This window comes from Oncorhynchus kisutch, unplaced genomic scaffold, assembly GCF_002021735.2.
Source record: "Oncorhynchus kisutch isolate 150728-3 unplaced genomic scaffold, Okis_V2 Okis03b-Okis08b_hom, whole genome shotgun sequence".
Taxonomy (NCBI): domain Eukaryota; kingdom Metazoa; phylum Chordata; class Actinopteri; order Salmoniformes; family Salmonidae; genus Oncorhynchus; species Oncorhynchus kisutch.
In genome coordinates, this window is record NW_022261980.1 from 4712302 (window position 1) to 4725328 (window position 13027).

Consider the following 13027-nt stretch of genomic DNA (forward strand, 5'->3'; position numbering starts at 1 on the left):
TCCTATGAAATGTTCTATGGATTCCAGCCTCAACCCGACTGGGAGAGAAATCTCTGATTAGACCCTTGCCAGCCCTTCCCTCCTCACAGACATGCATCCAAGCACCCACTAGTGTTTGGGCAGTAGTGATGATACAAAGCAGCTCGTTGGTTCCCAGGCCCTCGGGTGACTGACTGTGGTCCCACTGTTACTTCTGAGGCTTACACACAAATGTGTCAAAGAAGGAAACAAAAAATAGAGTGGAGAGAGATATGAAAGACCCACAGTGAGAGAGAGAAAGGGAGGGAGGGAGGGAGGGAGAGAGTGGGAGGGAGAAGAGGAAGAACAGAGAGAAAGGGAGGGAGGGAGGGAGGGAGGGAGGGAGGGAGGGAGGGAGGGAGGGAGGGAGGGAGGGAGGGAGGGAGGGAGGGAGGGAGGGAGGGAGGGAGGGAGGGAGGGAGGGAGGGAGGGAGGGAGGGAGGGAGGGAGAGAGAGAGTGGGAGGGAGAAGAGGAAGAACAGAGAGAAAGGGAGGGAGGGAGGGAGAGAGAGAGTGGGAGGGAGAAGAGGAAGAACAGAGAGAAAGAGAGGGAGGGAGAGAGATATGAAAGACCCACAGTGAGAGAGAGAAAGGGAGGGAGGGAGGGAGAGAGTGGGAGGGAGAAGAGGAGGAACAGAGAGAAAGGGAGGGAGGGAGGGAGAGAGAGAGTGGGAGGGAGAAGAGGAGGAACAGAGAGAAAGAGATACATCAGCGAATAGGAGAGAGAGAACAAAAGAGGGATATATAAAGAGGGGAGGAGAGGGTCTTCCATAATGTAGATAATTGCAATAGGAGGAACCCCCAACAAAATGATCCCTGTGTAATGGGACTGTTAAGCTCTGTGGAGTCAAGAGAGACCCGAGTGCATCCTAAATGGCATACTATTCCCTATCTAATGCACTACTTTTGACCAAGACCCATAGTGCCTGTAGTGCACTACATAGAGAATAGGGTGCCGTTTGAGATGCAGTACCTTCTCTCTACAATAGATTCCAAAGCACAGTATCTATACAACCGTTTCTGAGAAAATAAAATAGCTTATTCTTCCAAACTTTCACCATATATGCCTCTTCATTATCCCAATTGTTTTTTTTGTTTTTTTAGTGTTACCAGAATGAGTTTGATTTATTCCTGTATCTCAAGGGGCCACATCCTAACCTGAGATCCACACGTAACAAACTTGACATCAATGCATGATTGACACCAAACTCAAGAGTTTCACACAGGTCTTACATTACAATCAAGTCCCCTCGGCCTAGTTGAGCTGCTTTGTTCTTCTTTACTGCCCCCCCACTATGTACAGACTCCCTGTGTGTACTCACCGTAGTGCCGCCCTACAGGGCTGGATCTGCAATTACCACAACCATGCTATTATCTCTTTACACAGCACACAGGAACAAGTCACGAGTAAGAAGTGTCCCTTGACACTGATCTAAGGTCAGTTTAGCTTTCTCCACCTCTAATGGGGGAGTTTAAACTGATCCTAGATCTGTGCCTACAGGCAATTTTTACCAAGAGCACCCCTTCACACAGTCAACAGGAAAACACCACAAACCACACACCCAGAAACACTGTTAAAAACAACACCCCATCGCTAAGGCCCAGAGTAGGTCACATGGAATGGAAAAAACTCCAGCCCCTACCCATCACCAACACCACAGGGTTACGTTGATTGCCACTCTGTATGTAGTTACTGTATACACACCATTACACACCATTACACACACAGACACACACACACTGTTCATTTACAGCCATTACTCTGGGAATGACAAGACAGGCTCTTTGCAGGCCAGACCTTAGAAACCCCAACCCATCCTCCTCTGGGCTCTCCTGGGATTAACAATATGACATTCAAGATTTTCAATATGATTCTTAATCATTTTCGCCAATGGAATATTGTTGTTGTTCTCCCACAACCCAGGTGGATGAGGAAGTACCACGAGGTATCCCAGTGTGTTCATCAGGAGGAGGGCCGGGAAGCCAAGCCATGCCGAGCTGTTGGGATCCACAGTGTGCGTGTGTGTGTGTGTGTGTGTGTGTGTGTGTGTGTGTGTGTGTGTGTGTGTGTGTGTGTGTGTGGACCATCTGCATTTTGGCTATTGATCCCAGGAGAAGCCAAGGAGGTTTGGATCTCCCATCTACCGACGTGTACACTCCAGTCAGGGCAGGACGCACACACACACACACGCACGCACTGCACACACACACACACACACACACACACACACACACACACACACACACACACACACACACACACACACACACACACACACACACACACACACACACACACACAGAGCAGGCATCTTACATGAGAAACACTTGGGGACAGCCCTTGGTTTAGCCATCACACAGGTAGAAACCCTCTTACAGTGGCTAGAGGAGACTGGGGGTAGAGAGGAGGGGGGAGGAGAGGAGAGGAGGGGGTAGGAGAGGAGGGGAGGGGGTAGGAGAGGAGAGGAGGGGAGGGGAGGGGAGGGGGGAGCAGAGGAGAGGAGAGAAGGAGGCAGGTGGAATGGCTTTAGCAAATTTAATGAATTGGGTAAAAGTCGTTCATAATCCTGTCTTACAAATGCACGCATGCACACACACTGTACACACACTGTACACACACTGTACACACCCTGTACACACACTGTACACACACTGTACACACACTGTACACACTGTACACACTGTACACACACTGTACACACACTTTACACACTGTACACACACTGTACACACACTGTACACACCCAGTACACACTGTACACACTGTACACACTGTACACACACACACTGTACATACCATCTTCATTGCTCTCGTCTTCATTCTCACTTTCTCTCCATCTCTCAATCACACACACACACACACACACACACACACACACACACACACACACACACACACACACACACACACACACACACACACTTGTTCACACTGCCATTACAGTGTGTCAACGTTGTGTGTGATCGGCCAATGTTATCTTAAGGTTAGAATAAAAATTCCTGCTTTTGCCCAGAATGAATGATCATAGTGTTGTAGATATGTGGTAGTAGAGTAGTGGCCTGAGGAAACCCACTTAATGTGTTGTGAAAAGTGTTATGTAATGTCATGTCATATTTTATTGCATATCTCTGCCTTAATGTTGCTCAATTCCAGGAAGAGTAGCTGCTGTCTTGACAGGAACTAATGGGGATCCATAATAAACCCCAGGAAGAGTAGCTGCTGTCTTGACAGGAACTAATGGGGATCCATAATAAACCCCAGGAAGAGTAGCTGCTGTCTTGACCGGAACTAATGGGGATCTATAATAAACCCCAGGAAGAGTAGCTGCTGTCTTGACAGGAACTAATGGGGATCCATAATAAACCCCAGGAAGAGTAGCTGATGTCTTGACCGGAACTAATGGGGATCTATAATAAACCCCAGGAAGAGTAGCTGCTGTCTTGACCGGAACTAATGGGGATCCATAATAAACCCCAGGAAGAGTAGCTGCTGTCTTGACCGGAACTAATGGGGATCCATAATAAACCCCAGGAAGAGTAGCTGCTGTCTTGACCGGAACTAATGGGGATCCATAATAAACCCCAGGAAGAGTAGCTGCTGTCTTGACCGGAACTAATGGGGATCCATAATAAACCCCAGGAAGAGTAGCTGCTGTCTTGACAGGAACTAATGGGGATCTATAATAAACCCCAGGAAGAGTAGCTGCTGTCTTGACCGGAACTAATGGGGATCCATAATAAACCCCAGGAAGAGTAGCTGCTGTCTTGACCGGAACTAATGGGGATCCATAATAAACCCCAGGAAGAGTAGCTGCTGTCTTGACCGGAACTAATGGGGATCCATAATAAACCCCAGGAAGAGTAGCTGCTGTCTTGACAGGAACTAATGGGGATCTATAATAAACCCCAGGAAGAGTAGCTGCTGTCTTGACCGGAACTAATGGGGATCCATAATAAACCCCAGGAAGAGTAGCTGCTGTCTTGACCGGAACTAATGGGGATCCATAATAAACCCCAGGAAGAGCAGCTGCTGTCTTGACAGGAACTAATGGGGAACCATAATAAACCCCAGGAAGAGTAGCTGCTGCCTTGACAGGAACTAATGGGGATCCTAAATAAACCCCAGGAAGAGTAGCTGCTGCCTTGACACACACACACACACACACACACACACACACACACACACACACACACACACACACACACACACACACACACACACACACACACACACACAGGCCTCAAGCCATTAAAAGGGAATGGGGGGTTATCTTGTAATTAAAACCCAACAGGTCTCTATTCAGACTAACGTCTGGCCTTAAATGCCATTTCTAGTGCTCTGGCTGTGAAACTGAACTTAACCTATGGGGGGACAGAGGCACCGGTGTGTGTGTGTGTATTACATGCTTAGTGATACTGGAGGGCTACAGATATCCCAGATACCCTAGTGTTTGTAGGGTACCTTGCTAAGATTGTTCCCGGTGACTTTCCACTAGAGGTTAAATGCCTTAAAGGGATACTTGGGGATTTAGGCAAATTAGCTAGCATGCTAGCAGATACTCATAGACATCTAGTTAGCATTGGCTCGCAAAACCACCTCTAACTTCTTTCTTACTGAACACAGAAACATAAAAATAGTATCCACAAGTAGATAAAGGGCCTCAAAATTACACTCTGGCTCTATTTTCAATACATTATTGTGTGGCTTCCGCCAGAGAAAAGTTGACAAAAATGTCATGCGCTCTGCTAGCGGTAGCCAAAAGTCTTGCGTCCAGTGTAGCAGGTAAAGACTGACGGCCCAATGTAACTCTGTGTACACCAAATCTGTCCTCTTCATATTTGCCTGTAATTTCTGATCTCTCTTTTAGTGGAGTAGGACTAATAACCTACACTCATCCATTTTCCATTCTGTTCCCATCAGGGTCATGTTCATTAAGCACCAACCGGAAGAAAATAGACAGACACAGGGAAGGATTAGCTGGACTTAACTAACGCTGTTGCAAAACGCTGTTGCAAAACGTTTGAACATGTTTTCCATTGTGTGCCATTATGAACAAGACCCAGATATTCCCAACTGAAAAATACATGTTTAGAACGTCCCCCCAACCCAGTACTCACCCCTGCCCTTGGTGTGGTTGAAGTCTCCCTTGACTATCTTACAGGAGTGTCCGTCTCCGTTACACACCCCACAGCGGTCCTCCTTGGCTGACGAGCCGATGATGCCATCGCAGCCGATTTTCTGCAGACAGTAAGTAGACAACTTAACAAAATAAAGTACACAGGAAGTACTTAACATCAAGGAATATACAGGCTACGTCCCAATTATTTCTCCTTCCTAGCAAAGTTACCCTTCAATGGTTTAAGAAAGATGGAAGATGGAAACTATGCTTTTAGATGTGTAGGAAGTAGTAGACAATAGTACACGTCAGGAGAAGGTAGGATATATTGATTGGGATGCAACCGCACTCTAATGAAGTCCATCTCTGAATAAACACTGACCGTACTATCGGTCTACTCGTGGACTGCATTCTGACTCCAAAACAATGCTAGTGAAATAGGAAAAGGCTGTTCCGATCCTCTCTAACTCACTCCCCTTCCCTCACTGACTTCTCATCATGGATTTGAAACTATTAGATAGATGTACAAAACATCCCAATAGCTCCATCTAGTATGTCCGATAGAGTAGAGAGGAACTGCCACCTATTCAATCCTCTCAGATCTTCAAGGGCCAGTCAATAAGGACAGAGGAAGCAGAGGGACTAGGATCAGTTCCCCCCTGTCTGTATAATTAGTATGTAAAAGGAAGAAACATTATGAATACGACCCCAGAACACTGTGGTCCATGGTAAAAACAGAAAGAGAAGCTATAATACGTTCAGACATCCAAGGCCAGTGATATTAGTCTAGATTCACCAGGACATAACCTATTGTATGTTTAGGGATTGTTTAATCCTTCCCAGCAATTATCACAGAGTTTAATGATCTGTGTACTCACTAACAACTCCAATTACCCAAAGCCATTTACACTGCCAAGCAGCACAAACAGTAAAACACAAACAGGAATATTTACACACCAACAGACATATGAACGCAGTCAGTCCAGTGTGTGTGTGTGTGTGTGTGTGTGTGTGTGTGTGTGTGTGTGTGTGTGTTGTTTCCTGGACTGCCTGAGTCAGTAATACGCTGAATACTCTGTATAAAATCCAATCTGTACATCTGGATCATAGGAACTTGATGATTCAGAACACACACACACACACACACACACAATCTGGAATTTTTTTGCAGAAACAGACTACGAACATATGGACACAGAGAATCTGGACCAAGTTTGACTTTTGCTAATTCAGTGAGGCAGCAGTAGCATCATGTGGGTCTCCATTCTTACCCAGCAGCCTTTAGGCTTCTCTTCTGACAAGACTGACTGTGTTTTCACAACATTTCTGATTTTCTCTCTCTGTCCCCTCTCTGTGATGCTGTTTTCACAGCATTCCTAAATTTCATACAGAGTAGCTTAGCATAACATCAACTGTTTCTCTCTCTCTCTCCTCTTTCTCTGTTTCTCTCTCTCCTCTTTCTCTGTTTCTCTGTTTCTCTCTCTCTCTCCTCTTTCTCTGTTTCTCTGTTTCTCTCTCTCTCTCCTCTTTCTCTGTTTCTCTCTCTCTCTCCTCTTTCTCTGTTTCTCTCTCTCTCTCCTCTTTCTCTGTTTCTCTCTCTCTCTCCTCTTTCTCTGTTTCTCTCTCTCTCCTCTTTCTCTGTTTCTCTGTTTCTCTCTCTCCTCTCTCTGTTTCTCTGTTTCTCTCTCTCCTCTCTCTGTTTCTCTGTTTCTCTCTCTCCTCTCTCTGTTTCTCTGTTTCTCTCTCTCTCCTCTTTCTCTGTTTTTCTCTCTCTCTCCTCTTTCTCTGTTTCTCTCTCTCTCTCCTCTTTCTCTGTTTCTCTCTCTCTCTCCTCTTTCTCTGTTTCTCTCTCTCTCTCCTCTTTCTCTGTTTCTCTCTCTCCTCTTACTCCATTTTGCTTTCTCTCCTCTTTCTCCATTTCAATTCAATTCAAGGGGCTTTATGTCTCTCTCCTCTTTCTCTGTTTCTCTCTCTCTCCATTTCTCTCTCTCCTCTTTCTCCGGGGGGGTGGGAGGGCTGAGAGAGAGGGGGAGAGAGGGGGGAGACACAGAGAGCGAGACAGAGACAGAGAGGGTGGAGAGAGACTCATTCCTCTTGTTACCTACATCCAGATGATGATAAATACGTAGCAAAAGAAAAGCTGAGGAGAAGAAGGAAGGAAACCGAAGGAGAAGACAGGAGAGGAAGAGGAGGAGGGAAGAGGAGGATACAGACAGATGAGACGAATAGGAGGAGGAAAGAGGGGGATACAGAGAGAGGAGAGGAAGAGGAGGAGGAAAGAGGAGGATACAGAGAGAGGAGAGGAAGAGGAGGAGGAGAGAGGAGAGGAAGAGGAGGAGGAAAGAGGAGGATACAGAGAGAGGAGAGGAAAGAAGAGGATACAGAGAGAGGAGAGGAAAGAGGAGGAAAGAGGAGGATACAGAGAGAGGAGAGGAAAGAAGAGGATACAGAGAGAGGAGAGGAAAGAGGAGAAAAGAGGAGGATACAGAGAGAGGAGAGGAAAGAAGAGGATACAGAGAGAGGAGAGGAAAGAGGAGAAAAGAGGAGGAGGAAAGAAGAGGATACAGAGAGAGGAGAGGAAGAGGAGGAGGAAAGAGGAGGAGGAAAGAGGAGGATACAGAGAGAGGAGAGGAAAGAGGAGGATACAGAGAGAGGAGAGGAAAGAAGAGGATACAGAGAGAGGAGAGGAAAGAGGAGAAAAGAGGAAGATACAGAGAGAGGAGAGGAAAGAGGAGAAAAGAGAGAGAGAGGAAGGAATAGAATAATAGAAGGATTGAGAGAAGGAAAAGAGAGAGGACAGGAAGAGGATGGAGTGTGGGAAAGAGACTAGCTTTAGTATGAGTGTGTGTGTGCGTCCATACATGTTTGAGTAAAATGAGAAGGTGACAGATTGGAGCAATCAGCCCTAACACTCCACCACTGGACAGTAGGGTACTAATGACAACATACTTCCTGCCTGGCGGCTAGCGCGCGCACACACACACACACACACACACACACACACACAGTCAATGTTATATGCTTTGCCATGACTTGAATGACTAAATTGATTAGTCAAATGATCTCCACTATGATTGTGGTCATATAAAATGATGCTAAGTTTTACATTGTAAATGTAAGGCAAAACACTTTTAATGGCCTGGCATCACTGTCCGCTTTTGCTGTCCAATGTTTGACTTCATTGATTAAGATAGATTACAGATGTAAGGATCTTAATTTGTTTGCAACAGCAGCAACAGGAAATATGAATTATTATGTGAATTATAATTAGCGGACATATCTGTAGGGGTTGATACATTTGTCGGGAAATTTCTAAGTGTAAATTACAAACTTCAGAAGCCTTTTTAAACCTCAAATACCTCAAAAGTTATCCTGCAACAGGGTGATCAAATTAAGATCCTATATCTGTAGAGAATGGAGACCTGCACACTGACGAACGCTTCCACTGTGTTTCACTTGGAAGTCATCGTCAGGCATAAAAGACCAAACCATTTAGATTTGACATTTAGAAGCGGCTGATGTATGTGGCATATGAACTGCTCTGCCATTTACATGAAACCAGCTGTGCAGCATTGTGACAAGAGCAAGTGAGAAGCATTATATTCCTTCACCTTTTCCTCATAGACGTCACATCTGACTCAGCCATGGCTCTGAGAGCATTCACCCTGCTAATGCTCTCTCTGCTCCACCAGGGTGTCCCTCAGCCACTCAGCCATGGCTCTGAGAGCATTCACCCTGCTAATGCTCTCTCTGCTCCACCAGTGTGTCCCTCAGCCACTCAGCCATGGCTCTGAGAGCATTCACCCTGCTAATGCTCTCTCTGCTCCACCAGTGTGTCCCTCAGCCACTCAGCCATGGCTCTGAGAGCATTCACCCTGCTAATGCTCTCTCTGCTCCACCAGTGTGTCCCTCAGCCACTCAGCCATGGCTCTGAGAGCATTCACCCTGCTAATGCTCTCTGCTCCACCAGTGTGTCCCTCAGCCACTCAGCCATGGCTCTGAGAGCATTCACCCTGCTAATGCTCTCTCTGCTCCACCAGTGTGTCCCTCAGCCACTCAGCCATGGCTCTGAGAGCATTCACCCTGCTAATGCTCTCTCTGCTCCACCAGTGTGTCCCTCAGCCACTCAGCCATGGCTCTGAGAGCATTCACCCTGCTAATGCTCTCTCTGCTCCACCAGTGTGTCCCTCAGCCACTCAGCCATGGCTCTGAGAGCATTCGCCCTGCTAATGCTCTCTGCTCCACCAGTGTGTCCCTCAGCCACTCAGCCATGGCTCTGAGAGCATTCACCCTGCTAATGCTCTCTCTGCTCCACCAGTGTGTCCCTCAGCCACTCAGCCATGGCTCTGAGAGCATTCACCCTGCTAATGCTCTCTCTGCTCCACCAGTGTGTCCCTCAGCCACTCAGCCATGGCTCTGAGAGCATTCACCCTGCTAATGCTCTCTCTGCTCCACCAGTGTGTCCCTCAGCCACTCAGCCATGGCTCTGAGAGCATTCACCCTGCTAATGCTCTCTCTGCTCCACCAGTGTGTCCCTCAGTCACTCAGCCATGGCTCTGAGAGCATTCACCCTGCTAATGCTCTCTCTGCTCCACCAGGGTGTCCCTCAGCCACTCAGCCATGGCTCTGAGAGCATTCACCCTGCTAATGCTCTCTCTGCTCCACCAGTGTGTCCCTCAGCCACTCAGCCATGGCTCTGAGAGCATTCACCCTGCTAATGCTCTCTCTGCTCCACCAGTGTGTCCCTCAGCCACTCAGCCATGGCTCTGAGAGCATTCACCCTGCTAATGCTCTCTCTGCTCCACCAGTGTGTCCCTCAGCCACTCAGCCATGGCTCTGAGAGCATTCACCCTGCTAATGCTCTCTCTGCTCCACCAGTGTGTCCCTCAGCCACTCAGCCATGGCTCTGAGAGCATTCACCCTGCTAATGCTCTCTCTGCTCCACCAGTGTGTCCCTCAGCCACTCAGCCATGGCTCTGAGAGCATTCACCCTGCTAATGCTCTCTGCTCCACCAGGGTGTCCCTCAGCCACTCAGCCATGGCTCTGAGAGCATTCACCCTGCTAATGCTCTCTCTGCTCCACCAGGGTGTCCCTCAGCCACTCAGCCATGGCTCTGAGAGCATTCACCCTGCTAATGCTCTCTCTGCTCCACCAGGGTGTCCCTCAGCCACTCAGCCATGGCTCTGAGAGCATTCACCCTGCTAATGCTCTCTCTGCTCCACCAGGGTGTCCCTCAGCCACTTAGACATGGCTCTGAGATCATTCACCCTGCTAATGCTCTCTCTGCTCCACCAGGGTGTCCCTCAGCCACTCAGCCATGGCTCTGAGAGCATTCACCCTGCTAATGCTCTCTCTGCTCCACCAGGGTGTCCCTCAGCCACTCAGCCATGGCTCTGAGAGCATTCACCCTGCTAATGCTCTCTCTGCTCCACCAGGGTGTCCCTCAGCCACTCAGCCTGGGACGAATAATGAACTTCAGCTACTCCCAGTACAAGTCTACCTCATCCCAGACGAGGTGTATGTCATCCCCCAGAAGCTCACCGGTGTCGAGACTCGTTCAGAAAATCATCTGTACTCAGCTGGAGCATCACAGTTCCACGTCTCAATCCATCAATGGGGCGGCAGGTAGGCTAGTTGTTAAGATCATTGGGCCAGTAGGGTCTCCCGAGTGGCGCAGGATCTGTGTCACTACAGATCCTGGTTCGATACCAGGCTGTGTTGCAGCCGGCCGCGACCGGGAGACCCATGAGGCGACACACAATTGGCCCAGTGTCATCCGAGTTAGAGGAGGGTTTGGCCGGCCGGGATGTCCTTGTCCTATCGCGCTCTGAAGACTCCTGTGGTGGGCCGGGCCGGGCGTATGCACGCTGACACGGTTGCCAGGTGTACAGTGTTTACAGTGTCTCTCTCTCCCTCATCCCTCTATTTCTCCTCCTTCATTCTGTGAAATGACTGAGACTGTTCCTGTTTTTTCTGTGTGTATGTTTGTGATGGAGCCGAGGTATTCCATTGTACTGTGTAATGTGATGCTGGAGGGTGTATTGTACTGTGTAATGTGATGCTGGAGGGTGTATTGTACTGTGTAATGTGATGCTGGAGGGTGTATTGTACTGTGTAATGTGATGCTGGAGGGTGTATTGTACTGTGTAATGTGGTGCTGGAGGGTGTATTATATTGTACTGTGTAATGTGATGCTGGAGGATGTATTGTACTGTGTAATGTGGTGCTGGAGGGTGTATTATATTGTACTGTGTAATGTGATGCTGGAGGATGTATTGTACTGTGTAATGTGATGCTGGAGGGTGTATTGTACTGTGTAATGTGATGCTGGAGGGTGTATTGTACTGTGTAATGTGATGCTGGAGGGTGTATTGTACTGTGTAATGTGATGCTGGAGGGTGTATTGTACTGTGTAATGTGATGCTGGAGGATGTATTGTATTGTACTGTGTAATGTGATGCTGGAGGGTGTATTATATTGAACTGTGTAATGTGGTGCTGGAGGGTTTATTGTACTGTACAGTGTAGTGTGGTGCTGTAGGGTGTATTATATTATACTGTGTAATGTGATGCTGGAGGATGTATTGATTGTACTGGGTAATATGATTATGTCGAGGTGGCACTGAATGCATTTCTTTTTTTTTGGGGGGGGGGGGGTTGTGGTGTTTTTAGTGTAATGAGGACGGCTCATTAAAGGAAGACACAAAGTCAAGTATATATCTCTCTCTGTTTATTTATTTGTTAATCTTGGCCGTCAGAACACTGAGGAGAAATCCCCTCTTATTGACCAATGAAAAGAGAGAGGATAAATCCAGGAAATACAAGATATGGATACAATTATTGACACAGACGTGTATCTGTGTGTGTGTGTGTGTGTGTGTGTGTGTGTGTGTGTGTGTGTGTGTGTGTGTGTGTGGCCTATGATATGTGTCTGTAGAGGGAAGCATGACACATAATGTCTCCCATGTGTAGGGAACCAAATGCTGGCTCAGCAGATGACCAGTATCTATTGACAACAGCTGGCTACTCCTTCGGAAACTATGCTACCCACACACACACACACTTTTATCCACCACTGAGGCTGTGGCTTTGAGTCCCAAGAATGGGCCAGAAAAATGGCCAAGACGAGGTAAGAATCCCCTCTTACAGTGTAAAGCAGGTGAAAAGACTGGCATTTAAATATGTCCATTTTATTATAATGATTACTATCTTATTTCCTTTGTCTCTCATACCTACTTTTTTTTCTTGAGACAATATCTTCTCTTCTGAAAGCTCCCTCACTTCCTCTATCCTCTACATCCTGTCTTCCATGTCTGTCTATTTTCTCATCTGGTGTCCCAGTGCTTAGCTATTAGTGTCAAGATGGTACTGACAGATAAGTCAGCTCTGCTTCTAGGACCTAAGATTCTACTGTATTTTAGTCAATGCCACTATGACATTGCCCCTCCTAATATTTATATATTCCTTAATTCCATTATTTTACTTTAGGTTGTGTGTATTGTAGGTATTGTTGTATTGTTACAGAAACAGGAAGTGGTACAATGCCACCATTACCTCCCAGCCAATTAAAACGTTGCCTTTGCAGGCCTGAGAGAGAAAGAGAGAGAGAGATTGAGAGGGAGAGAGACAGAGAGAAAGCAAAAGAGAGAGTGAGATTGTGAGAAGACATTTGGGAGCTCAGGACAGAGAGAGGGGGAGTAAGAGAGGGGGAGTAAGAGAGAGAGGGAGTAAGAGAGAGAAGGCATACAAAGATAAAACCCTTCTCTAGTGACCGACTGAGAGAAAACCCTTCTCTAGTGACCTACCGAGAGAAAACCCTTCTCTAGTGAGCTACAGAGAGAAAACCCTTCTCTAGTGACCTACTGAGAGACAACCCTTCTCTAGTGACCTAC

The 13027-nt window shown here is 47.2% G+C and overlaps 1 protein-coding gene across 1 annotated transcript in view; it reads right to left on the bottom strand.

Moving 5' to 3' along the window:
• The window catches only part of adamts17 (ADAM metallopeptidase with thrombospondin type 1 motif, 17), a gene marked incomplete in the record, with an annotated part of 184084 nt that overhangs the window by 40331 nt on the left and 130726 nt on the right, over positions 1-13027 (bottom strand). Inside the window, 1 exon segment of the mRNA XM_031812744.1 lies at positions 5137-5257. Within this exon segment, the coding sequence (XP_031668604.1) occupies positions 5137-5257 (121 nt within the window).